The sequence below is a fragment of the Choristoneura fumiferana genome, chromosome 15 (genome assembly GCF_025370935.1).
Source record: "Choristoneura fumiferana chromosome 15, NRCan_CFum_1, whole genome shotgun sequence".
In the NCBI taxonomy this organism is placed as follows: domain Eukaryota; kingdom Metazoa; phylum Arthropoda; class Insecta; order Lepidoptera; family Tortricidae; genus Choristoneura; species Choristoneura fumiferana.
Window position 1 is genome coordinate 12,997,090 of NC_133486.1, and position 24,442 is coordinate 13,021,531.

General features: G+C 40.1%; 1 protein-coding gene across 1 annotated transcript; it reads left to right on the plus strand.

Annotated features, from left to right (window-relative positions):
• The first annotated feature begins 298 nt into the window (after nt 1-298).
• On the plus strand, nt 299-23,135 carry LOC141435609 (uncharacterized). The gene is made up of 13 exons (XM_074098349.1): nt 299-1,049; nt 1,171-1,517; nt 3,011-3,142; nt 4,543-4,680; nt 6,375-6,410; nt 8,603-8,680; nt 9,535-9,665; nt 13,116-13,260; nt 14,598-14,741; nt 15,787-15,945; nt 17,241-17,360; nt 18,166-18,249; nt 20,082-23,135. The coding sequence occupies exons 1-13, from the start codon at nt 970-972 to the stop codon at nt 20,204-20,206; spliced, it is 1,719 nt and encodes a 572-aa protein (XP_073954450.1). The 5' UTR covers nt 299-969; the 3' UTR covers nt 20,207-23,135.
• Nucleotides 23,136-24,442: the final 1,307 nt, after the last annotated feature.

The following is a 24,442-nucleotide window of genomic DNA, read 5'->3' on the forward strand; positions in this document are numbered from 1 at the left end:
TTGTATTTACTGAATATTCCTTAATATATTTTTTTTTTAATAACAGTTCTTAACCTATAAAGTAGATAAAATTAATTAGCAAGCATCATGTTGACAAAGTCTTCAACAAATATGATACTTGATTGAATTTGTAATGAGATCTAATTTTAATTGGCACGTTAAATCTTACACATTCATTGTTTATGTTAGGCAAATTTGTGTAGATATCAGATTCATTTACATTACAGCAACAAAAGAAGTACTTTCATTCAGTGAAATAAATTACAAATTCAATTCAAATAAAACAAACTGATCAACTTACAATAATTTAATATGTCCTGTCCTGTTATTTTTCTTACTAGAGTTATCTAAAACAAAGAAACATTTTTTATTTTAGGAAATCGTCCAAGAACGCCGGATTCGACTCTGAGATTTCCCGTACAGAGCCTTTCATAAATTGCTTCAGATTGATGAACTACAGGCATCTTGGGTCTTGGTGTGGGGTATACGTAAGCTCGAGGGATGAATGTAATATCAGTAGCTATCGGAGTTGTTTTAAAGGAAGCTCGACACGCTTTTGCCATTCTGCCGCCCCACGCAAGATGATTCATTTTAGCACTTTAAAGATCAATTTAATTCAATTTGTCAGTAAAATTAATCAGAAAAAACACGTGGAAAACGCGCGTTCAATTGTTTTAAAACAGAAGCCTAGCAACGAAGCTTAATATCCACGCTGCTTGAGACACGGAAATAAACATCTAAACGGAACGCATCTGTCAAGTCATTGACACTTGTTTTTTTTGACAGCAGCTAGTCGCTTCGCTCGTTTTCGGCGCTCTGTTCTATCATTGAATCGAAATAACGTTCAGTTCATCCCATTTAAAAAAGTAAATAATAATGCTGGCCATTGCATATGAATAAGGATAAATGTATTTCGTCTTCATGTAAAAGTTATTTAAAGCAGTATCGTGAAGTAAATCATAAAATAAAATGTCCTTCTCATTCGGAGCTCCGTCTAGCGCGCCCGCTTCTTCAGGACTCGCTGGAGGTTTCAGCTTTGGCGCCAACAAGTAAGTACATAAAACCTTCATGATCACGCCCTTATAACTTTTAAAAACTCTTATTGTCTTTGATATTATTTTTGATTTAAACTTAAAAAAAAAATCAAAATATAACCTCACTTTTGTATAGGCCAGCGGCGTCAGGCTTCGGATTGACGGCTACAACACAGTCATCTGGTTTTTTCGGGAGCACCGCGACGACTTCTGCCCCCGCGTTTGGGGCCACGTCTGCTTTCGGTGCGTCCACGACTCCAGCTTTCGGGGCCAACACTAGTTCTACGTTCGGGGCGGCTGCCCCCGCCTTCGGATCGACTTCTGCCTTTGGAGCTAGTACGACACCTGCCTTTGGGGCAACAGCGGCACCTGCGTTTGGGGCCACCTCGACGGCCCCGGCTTTTGGGGCCACAACAGCTACGCCAGCGTTTGGGGCGACGTCAGCCGCTCCTGCCTTTGGAGCAACAGCTACGCCAGCTTTTGGTACGTAAATATTTAATTTCATATAAAAACCACTACAAATCTGAAGTGATAATACCTTAGAAAACATCCATATACCTGTGTTTTCTATACTGCTTATTGTGTTGGTGTTTAGTAGAGTCATTTCCTTGTATAATACAATAATTTTATTGTACAAATAAAATTTGTAGAAAAAAACCTCAGTTCTCATTACTACAAATTGTTTAAAAATTATTATAATATATTGTTTTTTTCAAATTTACTGTCAAATTTTGATGTTGATTGTGTATAGCAATACATCAGGATTGCGGCTGGACTTGAAAAAAATAATTAAATATTTGTTTTCATGTTACATTTATTAAACCGTGTTTTATGAGTGAAATGATAAATTAAGTAGTAACTAATCAATAAAATTAATAATATTTCTTTCAAAGCAATTCAACATACAATAAATTACAGCTAAAGAGATCTCTTCTCTAATTAATTATTTGCTTAAATTATAAATATAGTTACAATCTAGTTTTGTTATTTATTTACTCCAACATAAATAAAAAATCTACATCTCTTAAATGGTTTTAATTATTAATCAAATAACACAAAATACCAGGTACTAATAATAATAGGTGAAGGGAAAAGTAAGCATATATCCACGAATCCACGATACAGAACACCGTGAACATTCAACTACGTCAAATCTCTGTTACATGAAATGTCAGGACTTTTAGGGTGATGTCAGGACTCTTTAATTTTTTCATATGGCAACCCTAATTGTGGGTTCCGAAAGAGGCCTTTGTTTCCATTCTCATAATCTACTACGTACACTTTCTATTGTATTTTCTTTTTCCTATGAAGCAGGTTTATGTGCAAAATGCAAATATTCGAAATTAGTGCCTAGCAGTGGCAGACTAAATACTGTTTGGATCCCAGGGCAGCAAAGCTGAATGAGGTCCCCCAGTATTACAAATTGATGAATAAATCATATTTTTAGCCTTGGTAAGGTATCAGAACTTTATCAAGAGGCCCCTTGGAACTGGAGCCTCGGGCAGGCCATCTCTTCCACCCCATTGTTAGTCTGCCACTAGTACCTAGCTCGATGTTAACATGCTATTGCAACTCCAACCCCTGTCTAGAAACTGTATAAAAACTGGTCAGACAGAATTTGCTGCTGTTAAGAGTCATTGGCAGTAATGGTTGCTAACTCAGAAGCTAAAATCGGTTTGGTCCCATTTAAATAAAAAAAAGATACCAGGAATATCTAATGAACTAAAATAATTTATTTGCTCACCCACAACCTATGTCACCTACCTACCTAGCCACCTAGCTGCCTAGAGGACCTAGGACCTAGGTCATGGGTGAGCAAAGAAATTCTTTTAGTTCAATGATATATATGGACCTCCGCAAAGTAATGCCTGATTCAATAAATTAGGAATATCTAAGGAAGAGATTGAGATTGATGTTGAGATGATTTTTTTTATGTAATAATTACATTGTAACGAATCTGACATACGTTTTTTCAGGAGCAACCTCGCAACCGGCGTTTGGTGCAACTGCTGCCCCAGCATTTGGGCAAAGTACTGCCCCGTCATTTGGAGCAGGGCTCGGTACAGGCAGCCTTAACTTCGGCACTGGGACAAGCACTGCCTCTTCTGGTAACTTTTTAGTGAAACTAATTAATAACACAGAATACTCTGTATCCTTGTATCCACATGGGATTGGTATTTAAACATAATCTGAAAAATGTGTTAAGGAGCGGCCACACCGCTGCTTAAAAAACGGTGATGGTACGGAATCGCAGTAACGCTCAAAATACGCGGACTGTGCGGAATCGCAGTGACGTGCCGTAAACGTTACGACTTTTGGTGGAGAGCATGTAGTAAAGTCCTGACGTTTACGGCACGTCACTGCGATTCCGTACCGTCACCGTTATTTAAGCAGTGGTGTTGCCGCTCCATTATGTTGTGTGTTTCCCATTGCTATAAATAAAAAATTAAAAAAAATGAGCCATGAAACAAACCTATTCTTCACATAATAAATATGTAAGGAAGTTTTGGAAATCCACATGGGAATTTAATAAAATTATAGAATTTCAGTTCAACTGCCTTACCTAATGGTCTCCACTAGTATAGCCAGGAGTAAGGGCCTATGCTGACTGCAAGGTTTGCACGCATCGTGTGCGACGGATTTTTCCTGTACCTGCACCCTAAAGCGTGCGCCCGCGAAGTGCACCCGCGCCAGCTAGCATAGGCCCTAAAGCAGGGTTTCTTAAAGTGGTCCTTAGGGGTCCACTGTAGGTCAGTCTGTAAATATGTATATACTAGCTTTTGCCTGCGGCTCCGCCCGCGTAGTATTCCGTTATCAAATTCAAAAATTCAAAAAATTCAAATGATTTATTCAGTAAATAGGCCGCAATGGGCACTTTTACACGTCATTTTTTTAAACTACCAGCGCTTTCGGAAAGACCATCATTGCCAAGAAGAATGCGCCGCAAGAAACTTGGCAGAAAGTCATTTTTTCATAAAAATATAATTACAAATAAAATACTTAAAAACTATATTATACAATTAAAGAGAAAAAAAAAATACAAAAAATAATAATAAAAGAAATACAGGGATGTATGGGGTCCCTTAGTTACAATCGCGCGCTGTTCCCTCGGGAACTGTGCATTTTTCCGGGATAAAAAGTAGCCTATGTCACTCTCGGGCCCATAAACTATCTCTATGCCAAACATCACGTCGATCCGTGGCTCCGTTACGGCGTGAAAGACGGACAAACACACAAACATACAAACACACTTTCGCATTTATAATATATTAGTATTAGTATGGATATTAGGAAATTTCGAACAAAAATATTTTGACAACGCTTCGTGGAATTGTTTCAAATGTGAAAGTGGTCCATTACTGCATAAAGTAAGAAACCCTGGTCCTACAGGCTGGATAATGATTACTCAGCAACACAAAATTTGGCCCACTTTATACATTTGACTGCTCAAGGGCCAGATTTTTTGCCGCTCAATTTATTTAACCTACTTACTAACCAATTGTTGCAGGTTTAAGCTTTGGTAACCCAGCCACTACAGCCAGCACGGGACTTGGAGGCCTGGGTGGCTTCGGTTTTGGAGCAGCCTCCACTCAGAACAGTTTTGGCTTTGGGACAAGCGCAGCCAACACAACTAACAGCCTATTTGGTATGTCATTTAATTAATAGAAGTTACTGGTTAGCTGTAATGTGGCAGATCATAAAAATATTATTATATCCTCACCTTCTGACTCAGGACCATGGACGGATAATTAGAACCAAAAAATATGTGACATGTATCAAAATGGTACATACAAATTGTTTTTAAATAGTATTTTAATCATTAAAAGGGATTGTTCCTCTGAGTACAGTCGGGTTCATAAACTTGTGAGCAAACATTTTATCAAAAATATCTGAACGAACATGCTTCTATGCCGTTAACAATAGAGTCGTGTTCAGATATGTTTGATGAAATTTTTGCCCACAGGTTTATGAACTCGATTGTACAAACCGAGTAAGTTTTTAGTTGTAACAACTCTTTAGTAGCACAGTCCTAACTCTCCATCCTCACTATAAAATCCTTTTCTTCCAGTATAATGTACCCGAACCACTCCTTTCCTTTCGAAGGGCCCTACATCCCGATCACCCAGACCTTTCAAACCATGCCAAGTTACTTGGGCTCATCGTACTGTGATGAGCCCGTGCGTGATTATGAACCTGAGAACAGCTACCAGATCAAGTTTGCTAAAAGGGATACGTACCATACTATCACGCCGTCATGCGGTGAGATCTTATAGATTAGTTGCAGATCCTTCAATGGGTTACTAGGCCGTAGAGCAGGGTTTCTTAAACTTTTTACAGTCACGGACCAGTTTCACTGTCAAAAAGTTTTTTTGGACATTTTAGAGACTGACCCTGTATACACACTCATCTTTGGGACCCCACTTTGAGAAACCCTGCCGTAGATTGACTAGATTGTCCGAATTTTTCAGAATTTATGTGCGTAATTCCATTTTAAATTTATCATTTGAAGGACAATATATTGTGAGGAAACCTGTAACACCTGAGAATCAAATCAATGGTGTGTGTGAAGTTCCCAATCCGCAATGGGCCCGCGTGGGAACTACGGCCCAAGCCCTCTCATTTTGAGAGGAAGCCTGTACCCTGTAGTGGGACGTACAGTCAACATCATAAATAAGCGATCACTTTTTGACGTCATATTTGAAAAGCCATACAAAATGGTGTACCGACTGAAAGCGACAAGGTACAAAAGTGATCACTTATTTATGACGTCGACTGTACATAGACTGAAATGATGATGGATGATGACTAACCTACTATGGGTTTTCTCAGAATTCATCATCATCATCCCAGCCTATATACGTCCAACTGCTGGGCACAGGCCTCCTCTCAGAATGAGAGGGCTTGGGCCGTAGTTCCCACTCGGGCCCAGTTCAGATTGGGAACTTAACACACACCATTGAATTGCTTCGCAGGGTTGTGCAGGTTTCCTCACGATGTTTTCCTTCACCGTAAAACTCGCGTGGTAAATTTCAAATGTAATTCCGCACATGAATTTCTGCTTGAGAGGCCATAGGTCCAAACCACTCGAATTAAATTAATTGAATTGACGGATTTCGGTATTTATGAGGTGAAAAACGTAAGATTGAAATCCTTCAGCATATGAATCATACCTTACTGTGATAGATAACGTTGTAAAGTGGGTCGCAAAATTTTATTATGTAATTCTAATTTGTAGACTGCTTGAATGCTGTAGTGCCCTACGAAATTTCTTGATCTATTAGCATCTGTGTGTGTATGTATGTATATGCTATGTAATTGAAAGTGTGTCTGTATTTACAGGTTCTAAATTAGGTTCTACAGGAGCTACCACCACAGGCAAGTATTCCCCGTTGCAACAATTAACATTTTACTTGAAAAAATTAGTTGACTTCAAAATGTGGACAAGATTATTCTCCTATCGCCCAAGTCAAATTTTTGATTTATGAACATCAAACTTTATTAAGAATGTTTTTTTGGATTCTTTTTTATTTAATTTCCAAATTTTTTGTTACTTTTACGGTCATCCCGTAAAACCCATATCGAAAATACAAATTAAAATATAGATGCATAGAAAAACCAGAAAAATAAGACCAGCGCTGGGAATCGAACCCAGGTCCTCGGCATTCCGTAAAAACTTGGAATTGAAATAAAAAATACAAAAAGATTCCAAAAAAACAATCTTAATTTGATTGCTTAATAACGACATCTCTTGTCCGGGTGAGCGGTTAGTTCCAATGGGGTGCTGAAAGCTTCTCGATGAGGGCTACGGCATAGATGTCGCTAGTGTCGCTGCTTAAGTGACTAAATAAGAAAACAAACAAGCTGAGTTTTATGGTGCATGGGAGAAATTCGTGTCTGTATCACTGTCCAGTGGTGGTGTAGTGGCACGGAATGCCGAGGACCTGGGTTCGATTCCTAGCGCTAGTCTTATTTTTCTGGTTTTTCTATGCATCTATATTTCAGTTTGTATTTTCGATATCAAACTTCATTATGATAGAGTTTGATGTTGAAATTACAATAAGTCCTTTATAAAGGACTCTGGGCGTTAGGAGGTTATTACTGAACCAATCGTAGTAAACTTTATATTGACTAGAGAGATCTAACAGAAGCATGGAAATTGCCACACAACTCTTTTAAAGAATACATAAAGAGTGCACTTCTGAAGAAAGCTTACTATAAAGTTGAGGAGTACTTATGTGATGATGCGACATGGCCTAAACTGAAAGCCGATGAAAATTAGGATGTTGATGTGTGATGTGATGTATTCGTGTTTGTGTATGTGTGTGTTTTTATGTCGGTGTATAAATAAGTGTTGTGAAGTGTGACTTGGCAGTGTCCCGGCGCATTTCGTGTCTAGTTTCTGGTTCTGTTGCCGTTGTCCACGTTGCAGAATTTAATTTAAAAATATTTATTGGTTTGACATTTGGAGACCTTATACATCTCCATTTCTTTATTTTAATAATTATTTTAAGTTTTTGACATTGGAGGCTTTTTACACCTCTGAAGATTGTATAATTTGGTTAATTAAATTAGTTTACTTTGACATTCAGAGACTATATACATCTCTGAATTATTTAGATTAGGAATTTTATTTATTGTTAACTCAGGGACTTTCTACATCCCCTTGCTATATAGTAATTTTATTATTAACTCAGGGACTTTATACATCCCCTTGCTATATTTAAGGCTGTATATTGTTAAGCTTATGGATTTTAAACGTGTATATTTTTAGTTTAATTTCTAGTCACAGGCCCGCGACGTCGAAGCTCCCAAGACGATCCCATAGAGCTTATGGGAACGGAAGCAATACCATGCACTCGGTACCGCTCTGCTTTCAGAGCATGACATGAGTTCGTGTGAGCTAACTTTGGGGGCGGCAGACGTGAGCTTGCCTTCGGAATCCAAAAGTTTAATGGTTACTTGACCTGAAATGTAAATTTCAGAATTAAATTATTATTATTATAATTATTATTATTTTTAATTTATGACGGTGGAAGCAGTCTACACTTCCACTGAACGTAGATTATAGTTAGAGTTTAGTTTTGTAACTAAGGGACCCCATACATCCCTGTATTATTATTATTATTATTTTGTATTTTCTTTTATTTCATTGTATACTGTAGTTTTTAAGTATTTTATTTGTAATTATTTTATGTTGAAAAAATGACTTTCTGCCAAGTTTCTTGCGGCGCATTCTTCTTGGCAATGATGGTCTTTCCGAAAGCGCTGGTAGTTTTAAAAAAATGACGTGTAAAAGTGCCCATTGCGGCCTATTTACTGAATAAATGATTTTGATTTTTTTGATTTTGATTTTTGATTTTAACCGGCCTATTGCTATCAGTCACGTGTGTCTGTCTGTCCATCATCTGTTACATCGGTTTTACAGCCAAACGATTGGAGCTACACTTCAAATTTCTTGTTTCGCTTGCTATGCTATTTGCGCACACACTTTTTGTGTTTCTTTTATTCAACGTGTATCTGCATGATATAAAGAATACAGACAACATTTCCGGTTTATTCTGTTACAGTAACCCCGAGCCTTGGGCTTGGTGGTTTGTCTCAGAGCGGTATCGGCGCAGCGAACACGACAACAGGCGACGGCAAAAGTAAGTAACGACACAGCCTCTATCTATAACAATCAGCGTGTGTGTTACTCCTTCACGCTAAAACGGCTAGACGGATTTGGATGAAATTTGGTACGTAGACAGCTGGACGTCTGGAATAATACATAGGCAACTTTTTAGCCCGATATTCCCACGGGATAGGAATAAAATCTCGAAATGGCAACCGTTGGGCTTAGGCATGAAATTTTGTACAGTTGTTCTTAACACCTTAATGAAGATCACGATATAAATTTTGTGATTACCCAGATGAATTTTGTATTATCCCGGAATTTCAAATGTAATTACCACGTCAAATAGTATACGCGTGCGAAGCCGCGGGTAAACTTTAGTAAATAAGTCAGGAATTGTAACTGCGTTAGAAAAATGGCCTTGCGTGTAGTAGGCGGAGCTTAAAAACCGTGTTCTGCGCGTGATCTGACAGTGCATCACGCGCGCAAACCAATCCCTACTTTGTTTCTGAATTTTAACCAATCGACAAGTTCGTCTATTTGCAACCTGGGAAATGGTTCGTATTTGAATCATAAGTCGTTTTGGTTTAAAGTATGGCCACTTTTTGTGTGGAATTTGTCGCTTCCTGACTTATTAAGTACTAGCTTATGCCCGCGACTTCATCTGCGCGGATCTAGGTTATCGCGCGGTGGCGCCCTCTACCGGAATAAAAGGTATCCTATGTTGATCCTTGGGGTTCAAACTTCCTATATACCAAATTTCATCAAAATCGGTTTAGTGGTTTCGACGTGAAAGCGTAACAGACAGACAGAATTAGTAGGGATTTATTCGTAGTATAGACCAAAGTAACGCCTGATTCATTAAATTGTAAACGTTTATGCTTGCAGGTGAACCGCCGAAACAGAACAAGCTGCCGAATGAGATTCTGACCAATGTGGAGAACTTCAAGGAGTTCGTTAAGAAGCAGAAGTCTATCAGTTCGGATGTCATGAGGGTGTCCAGTAAGCCGTTGCATAAGGTTTGCATATTTGGCGTTACGCTAAAAACTTTCGCATCTACAGTGTCTCTGACCATGGGGCTTTAAGGGCCCCCCGCACATTGGCCACTTAGACCTTGTCCAGAAGGGGCGAATTCGTCGCGAATCGTATCGCGCGAATTCATACGCGCGTTGTCGAGATCATCATCATCATCATCCCAGCCTATATACGTCCCACTGCTGGGCACAGGCCTCCTCTCAGAACAAGAGGGCTTGGGCCGTAGTTCCCACGCGGGCCCAGTGCGGATTGGGAACTTCACACGCACCATTGAATTGCTTCGCAGGTTTGTGCAGGTTTCCTCACGATGTTTTCCTTCACCGCAAAGCTCGTGATAAATGTTGTCGAGATACTAGACGTCAATACATCGCGTCCACAAGCATCGCGCGAATTCAAAATACGCGCGTAAATCGCGTGCACTACGCCAGACTCTCGACTCGAGATACTAGGGACGCTTTGTTGCGTCCAGTTAACGCGCGAACTCTAGAGCGAGTGCACGTATCGAGTGCCCAAATGCTCGCGCGTTGGTACGCACCTTGTGGACGCAACGGTCGCGCGTAATACGCGCGAGAGAATCGCGGCGAATTCGCCCTTTCTGGACAAGCTCTTAGTGGCGGCCACGCTTGAGCCAAGAGCTGCGGACGCATTTTGTATTGCTTCGGCGGGGGACCAGTAATGCTCGACCCTATACTGCTCAGCCATCACTGTACGACCTGACAATACGAACTCATTTTGGATTAGAATTATCAAGTCGTACAATATTAGGTCGTGCATTATTAGGGTGTCCAAATTTTTGCTCGGCCTGTTAATACTCGACCTGTTATTGTACGTCGTTATAATCGGAATCCAATCGAATCGAATGACCATAGATTTGTGTTAGGTTGTGTTAGGTCCAATTGTGACCACAATGCGCGAGCCGAGCGAGCGTAGCGAGCGTGCCGCGGCAGCGGCCGGTGAAGCGCCAGGACCAAATTAAGTTATTTTCTACTAAATTTATTAATATTCGGTGTACACGAAAAACATGATCAATCGTGCGAATCGATTGCTTGCTGTCAAAAGTGTGCTCCGATTATTAGGTCGTACAAAATCAGGTTGTCCATAGCACCTTGAACATTATCGGTACAGGGTGATAAAGCTCGACCCGTGTTCCAAGTGACATGTGATTGAATTATCAGGTCGTACAAAATCGGTCGAGCATTGTCCAGGTCGTACAATAACTACACCCCTTCGGCGCACGCCGAGCGTTTGAGTGGCCGCGTCCGAGCCACAAGCTGCGGGAGTCGACCGCGCTCGCTAGTTGTGGCTGCGTTTTGTTCGACTCTTGCGCCCACACGGCCACAGTGTCCGATCACTTGACGCAAGTGGCCGCATGAAGCCACCAGTGGCTTGGTGGCGGCGTGTAGTGGACTGGCTGAACCACTGGTGGTCGCGTTTGGTGGCGGTGACTGGTGGTCATAATGTGCGGGGGCCCTAAATCCAGGGTTCGATTCCAGTCGCATAACTGAGCTACAATATATTGACCACTGTTAATTTCATTTTATCATACAATTGAAATGTAACTAATTTTCAATGTATGCGATACAATACTAAATTGACGGCACATTAAAGTCCTGAACAAAAGTCTCTAAAAAACTAAACTAAACTCTAAAAGGGTTCGGAAACAGAGGTAGCACCCTTAGAGGCTTTTGTTAAGGACTTTGAGATCTATAACATATCTAAATCTCAGGATATTTAACTGAAACCACATTTTTCATACTTTAAGTCCGGAGTCCTTTAAGTTTTTTGAAAATGTTACAAAACAAAAGTAGCTTAGTTTCGTGAGTAGAATCGAACCACAGATATAGATTACACTAGATAACGCAAACACCTCAATCTGTATGAAAACCAACCGTGTCACTTTTTTATATCTACTGTGACGTCTCAAGAGCGAATTAGCGATGTGAATTCCCCGATGTCCGCGCAAAATCGATTCAAATGCGCCGCCCGCCCGCGCCGTGGGGCTCGAGTCAGTCACTAGTCATGACTAGTCAGTTTGCGGTCATTCTTTGTATGGGGCCAACCCCGACCAAGGTCCGGGTTCGTACACGCGAAGTAGATGCGTTTGCGTAATCTAGTGTAATCTATATCTGTGAATCGAACCTGGAATTTAAAGCTCCATGGTCGGAGACGCTGTATAATATAAGTACTTAGGAGCACGGGCAGCTGACACGTTTTTTTATTGCCAATCAAACAAAAAATTGTGAAGCGCGTCAAAGTTCGAGAGTGGATGCCAGTGACGTCACGCCGTGCTAAAACGTGTTGCACGGCTAGAAATCACGCAGAACTGACAGTACAAATTTAGTTTTTTTCTTCACTATTTTTCAGAAAAGCTTTGTATTAGTCTCGGCTGGAATAGCAATTGCTAGTTTCGTACGTATTAGTTAAACGACTCGTAATCAGCCAGCTATTGTTTTTTTCCATGCCACAACAATAATCTACTATTTCTAGTACACTAGCACAAAACAAAAAGGTACAGAAGTTATCTCATGTACCTATGTACTTCACTTTTCATACGTACGCTCAGCGGTCGCTCTAGGGTTGTCAACTATGGCTTATGCACAAAAAACTATCGTGGTATGGTTGTGTCTATCCAATTTATAAGAAGTGTAAACAAACCGATTTCATCAAAATCCTTGTATAAACAACCACTGGATCGAATCAATAACACATATATCTATAATTCGTGTCTTTTAACTAGACTTTCAATATTTAATTTTCATTTGAAAAAATCTTCGTCAAAATCTGACGTTATTTCTTGAACGAAACATGGGTATAATCTATAGTAGCTTAAAATTAAAAATAGTTACTGCTTTTATAATTAAATAAACAGTGTTTGGAATTAAATCAAGTATTGTAAATAATAAAATAGACAAAAATACTTTGATCTGTTCAATTAATAAATTAATCGATTTACTGAACAGATTAATTATTTTGCAATAGGTTCTAGGTTTTCACATCACTGAATGTCTGTGGTCGGATAAATGGCGTCTTTGTTTACACTTTACATAAATTGGATCGAAATACAATATAGTGGCACTCGTATCTTAGTTGTTTGATTTATTGTTGAGAATGAAACAGGAAGAATGGAAATAAAAACTAATAATAACTAAATAATTAAATGTTAATGTTATTGTTATATTACAAATTTGTAACAGAAAATATCTAGCGACGATTTCGACATTGGCGAAATGTACGATTTTTATATTTTGAAGTGTAATAAATTCGCATTCTCGAGCGGATGGCACTCGCGCTCGCACTGGTCCCAACCGGTCCGTGAGCAGTGTCTATGTGTGCGTTGCTCGAGCTCATTTTGTATGTAGATTGATTTCTGTACCTATCTGTTTTGTGACACTAGCCTATTTTAGGTTCCGGGTTTGAAATGAAGACTGTTCCAGGTGTCAGTGGAAGCGGAGGCCACGCTCCGTCAGGCGCTGACGCTGAGCAGCGGCGTGTGTCGCGGGCGCTGCGCCGCGGGCCGCCTGCGCGCCGCCGCCGCCGCCGCGCTCGCGCACGCGGAGACCTGCGCCCGGGACGCGCTCGGTGAGTGACACACACACACACACACACACACACACAGCGGCGTGTGTCGCGGGCGCTGCGCCGCGGGCCGCCTGCGCGCCGCCGCCGCCGCCGCGCTCGCGCACGCGGAGACCTGCGCCCGGGACGCGCTCGTGAGTGACACACACACACACACACACACACACAGCGGCGTGTGTCGCGGGCGCTGCGCCGCGGGCCGCCTGCGCGCCGCCGCCGCCGCGCGCTCGCGCACGCGGAGACCTGCGCCCGGGACGCGCTCGGTGAGTGACACACACACACACACACACACACACAGCGGCGTGTGTCGCGGGCGCTGCGCCGCGGGCCGCCTGCGCGCCGCCGCCGCCGCCGCGCTCGCGCACGCGGAGACCTGCGCCCGGGACGCGCTCGGTGAGTGACACACACACACACACACACACACACAAAACCACAGACGCTACAAAAAATACTACGATCAGAATGCATCATCATCATATCAGCCGTCCACTGTTGAACATAGGCTGCTCCCGTAGACCTAGTTACTTCGGTTGGAAGCGGCCTGCATCCACCTGAACTCGCGGCTCTAACCCGGTCAGTCCATCTCGTTGGTGGACGTCTTACACTGCGCTTGCCGATACGCGGTCTCCATGCGAACTCATTGCCACTCCAACGAGCTAATTCGTTTGGCTATGTCGACGACCTTCGTTCTTCTACCTATCTCCTCATACTACCAATAATCGCCGAGAAGTCTTTACGCATGTGAGTATTTCCGGCGGGACTGGTTACAACACAAACCAACCGGTACTTACGACATTTCCTCTTGTTTTTACCCGACTGCCCAAAGGAATGTTATTTTTTTCGAGCGTATATATGTATGTATGTATGTAAGTATGTATGTATGTATGTATGCATGTGGGTATGAATGTCCATTTCTTTGGTCCTCGCTGCAGCTTAAACGACTGGACCAATATGGCGTCTGCGAAAAAAAATATGGCGAAGGTATTTAAAAAAATGTTGTATTGTAACAATATGGAAATCAAATGAAAGCTAATAATTAGCCCATTCTAAATATATAGGTTATAATACTTTTAGGGGCTGTTTCACCATCCAGATTAGTGTTAACTGACGGTTAAATGTGACGCCGTCTCCGTCTATTCAAACAAAACAGATAGAGACGGCATCACACTTAACCGTCAGTTAACACTTAGCAATGGATGGTGAAACAGCCCCTTAATCTACTATTTTCACAGAAATATCAAAAATTATAAAATAAAAAACATTAAATTAAAAAAATCAAAAAACCTGATTTGATTTTTAATTTAATGTTTTTTTGCTATTTCATGTTGTCTTTGATGCAGGCACGGAGTTGGAAGGCATGGCGCCGCCCCCCTACATCAAGGAAGTGCTCAGTGAACTAGAACAGCAGATTATCACGTTCCGTCGGCAGATGGAAGTGGCAGACAAGCAGATGCAATCGTCGCCCAAGCTTCTCACTGAACAAGGTTCGTTCTAACTACAGATCGGATTATATGCAACAATAGTGTTTAACCGTGCCTTCGCACTCGTAAATCATTAGGTCCAGCAGCTGAATTGAAATTCCGGGATTTTTAAAATTTCTCGTAGGAATTCCCGAAAATTAAATAGTTGTTTTAATTGACGTTACATTAAAAACAATCATGTCAAATTTTATTACTCTAAGCCCAACGTTTGTTGTTTCGAGATTTTATCCCCATCCCGTGGGAATATCGGGATAAAAAGTATCCTATGTTTTAATCCAGGTTATAAATTAACTTTTTGCCAAATTTCATCCAAATCCGTCCAGCCGTTTCAGCGTGAAGTAGTAACAAACATACTCACTCACTCACTCATAAACTTTCACATTTATAATATTAGTAGGAAGTACGATAAAAAGCTTGAAATATACATGCAAATATGCATAAAAGCAGAAAATGACGAAAATATGCAAGAATCTGTCGAAATATGTATGCGACATTAGTTTAAATCTTCATTTAAACTCTTTATTTCAAAATTATGCACACACACATACACACACGCACGCGCACACGCGCGCACACATACACACACACACACACATACACACACACAAACACACCATAAACATATACACACAGCACGTACGTATACAGCATAAACACGAATTTTACAAGCATGAGAAGTGAAAAGTAAATTTAGGTATTTAACTTTTTTTTATTTTGCTAACTAAAATTACTACTATTATTCACTCAAATTATATATAAAGGTGTAATGTGGTAATTCCAAGCGGGTCATATTTTACTGCAATTTGTGGCCAGCCATAAATTTTACCAATCACGAGCCACGTCATTTACTATTCGATATTACTTTTATTCTTTCCATCTGTAATTTTTATGTGTATCGAACATGCGTAAATAAATGTTTCTCTCTCTCACTCTCTCAAACGTCAAACGGACCTCACGATACTAACGCAATCTAGCGATATTTCGCTTCTGTGAAAACCCTTATTCTAGATAAAATGATCACTTCTTCAACCTTATTTTATGTTTTCAGAGTTGACGCTGGGCATCCGGCGCATGCACGAGTCTCTGGTGGCGCTGGCGGGGCGGCTGCAAGCAGTCCACACGCAAGTGGAGGCGCAGAAGGAGCAGTACCTCAATCTGAGGAAGTACGTCCTCAAGGATTCCACTGACGTGTTCAACTCTATCTCCGGTAAGTTTTCGTTTTATCCAAATCAAATCATTTATTTTTGCTAAAACATACACAAAGTTGGTACAATCGGACTTTATCTACCTAAATATATATAATTCTTCTGTACGTGTGTTTGTCACCTAATTCCTCCTAAACGCCTGGACTGATTTAAATGAAATTTCGCGTGGATACTTCAATAGGTTTCTGGATGGTTTGAAAACGCGATTGGACCCGGTAGGTGGCGCTGTGCTGTAGTCGGTATAAGTGTTTTATTGGGCAGGACAACGTCTGCCAGGTCCGCCTCCGCTAGTAATATTATAAACTAGCCGTTACCCGCGACTCCGTCCGTGGAAAATTCGGTTATCGCTATCCCGTTGGAACTATGAAAGTTTCCGGAATAAAAACTATCCTGTGTCCTTCCCCAAGACTCAAACTATCTGTATACCCAATTTCATCTAAATCGGTTTAGCGGTGAAGTAACGTGATGAAGTAACAAACAAACAAACAAACTAACTAACAAACAGACTTACAAACTTATTTAGTGGGATGCGAAAGTTTGTAAGCCTGTCTGTCTGTTTGTTTGTTACTTTCTCTTTGACGTCTAAACCGCTGAACCGATTTAGATGAAATTCGGTATACAGATAGTTTTAGTCCCAGGGAAGGACATGATAGCTTTTGTATTGTGGAAAATTACATAGTTTCCGCGAATTCCGCGGGATAGCGATAAAGAGTTGTACGCGGACGGTGTCTCGGGCAACAGCTGATAGTAACAGCTCGCTTTTAACGTCTGGTCGGTCCGTGGTCCTGTCATTTGGGAAATAAAGATGTCTTGTCTCTAAAGATGTTGTTCTGAAGATGAGCTCTGGTTGAGTTCGAAACGCGTCAGTGTAGTGTGGTGGTGGTGTTAGATGGGTTTGTGTGATTTGTGTGTGTTCTTACAGTGTGGAGGTGGAGGAACTGCATGAACACGCATATCTTGCATAAACTTAGCTACCATAAGGTCGCGGGTGAGCAAGGAAATTCTTTTAGTTATTTAGTTCATTGATATGGACCTCCGCAAAGTAACGCCTGATTCAATATAGTACATTGAGTCTTAAGGGCGGTAAATAAGGAATTACGAACGAGTCTATTAGAAGCACGACGCAGCAGCATCAGTACGGGCACGGACTCATTTACCGACCTTAGGCTTCATGGCAAGCACATTAAGGTCGAGGGTTTATTTGGGGGGTTGCAACCAAGGTAGCCTGCATGTTACGACACTGTTTACGAGCAAGTGTGATGAAAAATTATTTAAAGATGTCTTGTTGTTATTACAGCTAGCACCAGTCTGGACCAGATACTTCGCGACGCGGAGGGCACCCGCAAGAAAACCAAAACTGGCATGAACGACAGCAGCCTCGGACGCGCTGTGCTCTCCGACCCACGGGCCGTTCTGAGTATGTCTCACTTGCTTTTTACCCGACTGCCAGAAGGAGGGTTATGTTTTTCGAGATTATGTATGTATGTATGTATGTATGTCCATTTCTTTGGTCCTCGCTGCAGCCTAAACGACTGGACGGATTGTAACATATGAGGTATCATTGGATTCATCATAACTGACGGAATGACATAGAGTATATAATATTTCAATATGGCGTGTGCGAAAAAAATATGGCTAAGAATAAAAAAAAACAAGGAATCAAATTAAAGTTAATAATTAGCCTATTCTAAATATATATGGGTTATAATACTTTTAAAATAAAAAACATTAAATTTAATAAAAAATCAAAAAACCCGACTGCCTTAAAAACAAATTTAAATCGTAACCAGCTCAAAAAACTTTGGTAATGGGTCCCGACTGTTGAACCTTAAATGAGCTTCTTGGTAGAGTTTAGGCCACTAGACTTATTTTCTTCCTTTTAGTTTTTAAGGCAATTGGGTTTTGTTTTTTTATTAATTAACGTATTCACTGCCACCTGACTTCCCACAGGTGTCACCGACGCCCATGTACGTTCAAAATGTATGAATAATAATGACAGCGGCACTGGGCGAAGTTCCGAAAACGCATATGTGCGTCGGTGGCAGTGAATGCGTTAAGCCCTTACGCAAAGTAATGCTTTGTCACGCACTATACTTCGTTTTAAGCCACATTCAATTTATCTATTGTGTTGTGTTGTGTTTACAATCAATCATGTTCATCCCATGGAAAATACGTAAGTAATTAATTTGTGTAATTAAAATTTACTTAATTTGGTTTTTCAGGCAACATATCGCAGTTGGCGGGACCAACACCTTTCAGTTATTTGGGAAACTCTTTATCACCATTCCCTGGACACGATACTAGCGGTATGTAGTGTCACACTATTTAACTTTTTTACCCGGTATTGTCATGGCCTTTGGTGGCAATTCTCGCCCTGAGAACTGTCGGGGGTTGATTTGATGAGACGTACGTGCGCACCCTGCGTCGTTTACGGTTAAAACTTAGACCAAAACGCAGTCTCGAAGGGCAGGCCGCGCCTTGGTTGTCGCTGATGATGATGATGCCGATGTGAAGGCAGACCCTCTCCCGAGCCCCTGGGATCGGTCTGGACAGCTGCCGCCTCCTGTAGCCAGCTGCCGCCGGTGTCTTGTGAAGGGTTGAGGTTATGTCGATGAAATTAAACCGCTATTACGTTCACCACTATATTTTCACGTTACTGACACCGTACAAATGCTTATTTCTACAAATATGATTGAGATGACCTTAGATTAGATTAGATTTTGCAGGTGGTACTGTGCAACGGATTCCTACACCATCTTGCTCGCTAATCCTGCCGTGAAGCAGCAGTGCTTGCACCGGCTAAGACAGCCTGACTGGCACTGAGGTATTACATCGCCTCTAGGTTGCAACGCATCTGCAATACCCTGGTGTTGCAGTTGTCTATGGGCGGTGGTGATCTCTTACCATGAACTTGCTCGTTTGCCATCCAGTCCCTGACACAAATTGACACTGAGCTCGCTCTGACCTGAGATCGTTATTGACGTGCAACGTCTCTCACTGACTTTGAATGACTACGAATGACTATTTACTGATTTAAGGGTCTATCACACATTTCCATAAAGTGACTTTCTACACGACACGACCTACTATGTTACGTTTTGCGTAAACAGCCTTTATGCGGTAATGGTGTTTGTACATTTTTTAAAGTTACAACAATAGAATTTATATGCAATATTGTTGTAGAGTTTAGCACTCCAGTTTTTTTTTTTTATTTGTTTAGACAACATGTGTTTGTTTAACAATGACTACTTTTACGGTCATGTTTGAGAATATTAGATTGTGCAACAAGTGCATAAAACGTGTCATTTCACCGGAAGCGTTTATACCCACACGAGCCGCAGGCGCGTGTTTATAGTTCTGTCGAGAGTAAATGAGTTTAGTGAACACGTTATACATTCTGCTTTTCACTACAATAGCGAAAAAAAAAATACAAAAAAGTTTATTTACAACCTTTAATTTCTGATAAAGTTCTATTTCTATAAAAACATTATTATTACTATTGCATAGTCTTATTAATTTTGTAAGATAAAAATAAATAAATAAATAAAATAAAAACCAAAATTCAATAATAACATTTCTTGTAAAATTCTGGAGTTCGTGGCTTAGTGTCTGATTGCTTTGGTCTTGGACGAAGATTTTACTTTGTGCACTAGAGCATAAAAAGTCATTTTATGTCGCCTACAACCAGCATAAATGGGGTCAATCAACTTATTAGTGTTGTTATTCAGTCCCGTAACTCAGGAAACATCAGTGGTAAATGTTTGCAGTTTATACTATTAGCACGCTTAGGAGATGAGCCATCAAGGAATTGCCTTAAACTTAAAACTACTACTGTGCCAAAGGAAACTTTCCAAAATTGCGAAACTTCTCACGGATTTTGTATGGGGATCGAAACTTTTCGTTTCTTAAATTAAAATTTGTTATATTTCTTGTGAATCCGAGAACTCACCCAACTTTTAAAAAACTTTCTGCAACTTGCACATCTTTACTTAAAACTATCACAACTCTTTAACTTTCAGTGGATTTGTACCCCGTAAAATATGCTAGCTCAGGAGACGTTACCATGGCAACATGGTACACTAAAAACTTGATTGACCCAAATACCAACTTTATGAGTATGAAAAATCCTTGCACACAGGTGGCAGTTGGCAGCCAACGCCTGCGCCCGCGCCGGCGCCGCTCGCCGCGCCTTCCTTCGCCCCCTCACAGGAATCCTCTGGTTTCCAGCTGCAGAAACCACCCGGCAAGCGCGGCAAACAATGATATTGGCGTTAAACGGTAGCTAGCAGCTGCTGTTCAAAGTTCTAAACGTAACTAAGGCAGTAAAGTGAAATGGTATCAAAAACACCAATTAAAATAAATATCATTGGACAATTTTGACACTAATTGATCTAAAATACCACAAACAGGACTTATCACGCTAAACACACGAGTAATATGATGGGGTGACAAATAAAAATGACCAAGTGCGGGTAGTTCGAGATACGGGTACCAGTACTATTTGTCATCAAGTGCGGTTTCGAAGGACTCGACTCGCGCTGCTAGGCAGACTTGACACCCCACACTTCAGTCTCGTGACCACGGCCACTGTAATATAATGTGGTCGAAATGTCGAGGTAAACATTACTCGTTTGTTTAGCGTGGTAAGTCCTGTTTGTGGTATTTTAACTATGAGTGAAAATCATGAAAGTTTAAACATTATACTAATTGTGAACATGAAACTACCGTGAGACTCACTCATATTAAATATAATGACCCGGATAACTCACGTCTTAAATCGAGTTTCGGGCTAATCCGTAGCCCTTCGTCTTCGGAGCAACGCGACTCAGCGGCTGCTGCAACTCGATTAAACTCGATTTAAGACGTGAGTTATCCGGGTCATTATATTTAATATTATACTAATTGATCTAAACTCGAGTCCAGAATTAGGCGAACTAAATTGATAGCCGAAAAAACAATAACGTAACGAAAATTTCATAGTTCCGAGCAAGTTGTCGAATGACATATAATTTATGAAATGTCAATAAAACAAAATGGCGGATGGCGTCCTTACCGATGTTCAATACTTTTTTCCAGATCTTTCAAATAAAAGATTTCTTTTATTATTTCGTATTATGTTTTTTTGTAATATCGATATTGCGTTTTTTTTTTTCAATGGCAAAATTTGTGTAAACGAACTGTCAAGTTGGTTCACCTAATTCTGGACTCGAGTATAGTTCCAAACAAAGCAAAGCTTCTGCTATGGGCACTATACATAACAAGTTCGTACGTGATACGTGGTAGAACTTTGTTGCAGTGAGCAACACTTGAGAGCAGAGGCTCCCTGCGACAGGGTTCCAACGAGTGTCATATACGAACTTGTTAAGGTATAGGCAACGGATAAACATACAGTACCCGGCCATAATGATTGCACATCGGTCTTGCAAAGAGACTGCTAATTTCGGCTTCGTAGAACGTTGTCACACACTACTTATGTGACGTTTGTCAGTCGTTGTACAGGTGCAATAGAGTACGAACGCATTTAGATGAAAACATATAATAAAGAGTTGTTGAAACCCCCAAAACTTTAAATTGTACGATGGCATCTTTAGGAAAAAGAGGGAACCATCCTTATTCTAGTAGTTGCAACAGCTCTCTATAGATATCCGAAGAACTAATTAAGTCCATAAAGGTGCAGTATTTATTTTGATATAAAACGTCACTTATAAATACGATGATTGATAGACGGTCGCCAGTGTTGGGAAATCGTCGTGAACAGGCAATTGCCTTTTTCCGAAGACCGATGAGCAAACTTTATCTCTGTTACTGTACTTAAATAGATAAATACATCCCACTAATATTATAAATGCGAAAGTTTGTAAGTCTGTTTGTTTGTTGCCTTTGTTACCTTTTCATGTCTAAACCGCTGAACCGGTGTAGATGAAATTCGGTATACAGATAGTTTGAGTCCCGCGAACATAGGGTACTTTTGTCCAGGAAACTTGCATAGTTCCCGCGGGATAGCTATAAACGGCATGTACGTGGACGGAGTCGGGGAGGTATTATTTCCATGATTTGCTGTAGGGAAATTTTGGAAAATACTGTCAACGACCTGATCTGTTCACTCACGAAGGCGCCTCCACATGTTATAATTGTAGTTGCAAACGTATCCGTACGATAAATCTATTTGTGCGTAGCTCGAATGTGTCCTAAGTCGCAAGCGTACCATCTGTCACGCACACTAAGACAGACAACGTGTAAGTACGAGGCTTACTCGTGCACATTGATAATTAGCTGTGGAGGGGTGCGCCTTCGTGAGTGAATAGTACACAAGTTGGTTTCAAAGTTTGTAAACACTTGATATTCTACTTAATAAATTAGAATTGTCGGCCGCTTGCTTTCTCTACCTCGTATCTACCTGAATCGTATACAATAAATTAACACACTTAACATAAAGATGATTCTTGAATGTGTGGCCAGATACGAGGTTGAGAAAGTAAGCGGTCGGGCGAATATTCGAGCGTTTTGACTGTGTGGTCAAACGTCATTAGCGTCCTGCGTTTATTAGCACAAAGGTAAGACAAATCACAAGAATTTTAAATTCAGCATCGGTATTGTCTTAAATTTTCATTAAAAAAAACCAACCCTGGGCATTACCTTTTCTTTTAACACCTGCGAAGACACTAATGACAAAAAAATGCTGAATATTCGCGTATTATTAATTCAATTTCATATTGATACGTTAAAGTTCTCAAATTGCGTGTTAGTCTATTAATTTTAATATATATTATGCAGAATCAATCAGTCGCGTGTTAGTCCGAATCCACATTAAAATGAGAACAGAGTGGGAAGTGGACTGAAGTCCACTGAAACTGAAGCTCTGTGTTCGTTCTTTTTGTAGCTGTGTATAATCATTCACTGCAACTCACGTGGCACTACCTATAGTTAATAGGTAATGTTTTGCAATCGTATTTTGTCGGAAAAATTCGTATTAACTTGCTTGCTCAACTACTTGTTTCCCTTATAAAAAAAAACTCTGACCTATATGTGCATCAGTGGGAAACAATGGGTTCCGGTATGCAGAAACCTCTTGTGTTTTGTTTATTCATAATATTGTTAAATTATTTAAGTAAGCCGTGTTATTTACTGTGTTATATGCTCAGTTGCGGACATTATGAAATATAACAATTGAACTGATGTTATTTTTGTAGAAGCTTGTTTTATTTATCCTGCTATCCTACTGATATTATAAGTGTATGTGTGTGTATGAACTACTCCTTCACGTTAAAGCGGTTGGACGGATTTGTTTAATTGGTGTGCAGATAGCTGGCCATCTGGAATAACGTTAGGCTAATTTTTGATGTATAAAATATTGAAATCTCAGCTGCGTGCGAGTCTAAGGCTAAGTCCAGATGACAAGCGCTTAAAGTGCGTTTAAACGACATACATTTTATTCAGGCCATACACATGCTAACGAGCGTTTTAATAACGTAACAGCTGCATTCACATTTATCTGTCGTGTTGTGTCGTGACGCAACAGAATGGTATCGGTTTCATATATTTTATATGATTGCGTTCACATAATCATATTTATCTGATGCATTGTGTTGTGACGGCTTGCATGTGTGTGAATGTGGAAGGAACGGCCTCTGATTAGGATGTGATTGGTCGTGACATCATAAGAGGCTGTATACTTCGTTTCGATTTACTGTCATTTGGTATAAACGGAAAATCGTCCTCTTGAATTGACTATTTTGAATTTGGACCAAAATGAATACCATCCAAAGTGAAGTCAAAATGTAATTGCACTGAAAGATATTTACAACCAAATTTATTTTTGTTGTAAATTAATTATAAATTAGGAACAAAATTAAATAAGCAATAAGTGAATGTTGTCTTATGCCATGTGTTGTTAAAACATAAGTAACACCTGTGTAATGTGTTACCTACCACTTTGTCTTAAGAGCGTTTATTCCTGCTGAGCTGGCAACGTTGCATTTTTGTTAGTTTTTCTCGATTATTCCATAAAAATTGAATGAAAATTAAAAATGTTTTCTGATAGAACACTTCTTAATATCTAAGTTAATGTGTCTCTATAACGAATTATTAATGGAGTAGACACATTAACTTACATATTAAGAAGTGTTCTATCAGACAACATTATTAATTTTCATTATTTTTTTATGGAATAATCGAGAAAAAACTAACAAAAATGCAACGTTGCCAGCTCAGCAGGTATAAACTGAATATGTAGACCCAAAACAAATGATTTCGGGTCCAACATATTTACAATTCGTCATATTTCTGAGTGTAGGTACGTACCTAAATACAAGTGGTAATTTTTTTTTGGCATACCTACATCAAATTTGACAATTTAACATGGGACAAGATTCCATTTTCGACTTTTTCAGGATGGACAATTTTCCTTGTTGACGTAATATCAAATGGTAATTTTTCTGCTCTGACGTAATAATTTCGAGTTTTTCATTTTCCATTTGCTCCATAATACAGTACCTAAGG

What these genes read in the sequence shown, in the direction of transcription:
- LOC141435609 (XM_074098349.1), top strand. Translation starts at nt 970, where the DNA reads ATGTCCTTCTCATTCGGAGCTCCGTCTAGCGCGCCCGCTTCTTCAGGA. An exon ending in CGTGTTCAACTCTATCTCCG is followed by an intron (nt 15,946 to 17,240) that starts GTAAGTTTTCGT and finishes TTGTTATTACAG; the next exon opens with CTAGCACCAGTCTGGACCAG. An exon ending in CCCTGGACACGATACTAGCG is followed by an intron (nt 18,250 to 20,081) that starts GTATGTAGTGTC and finishes CCTTGCACACAG; the next exon opens with GTGGCAGTTGGCAGCCAACG.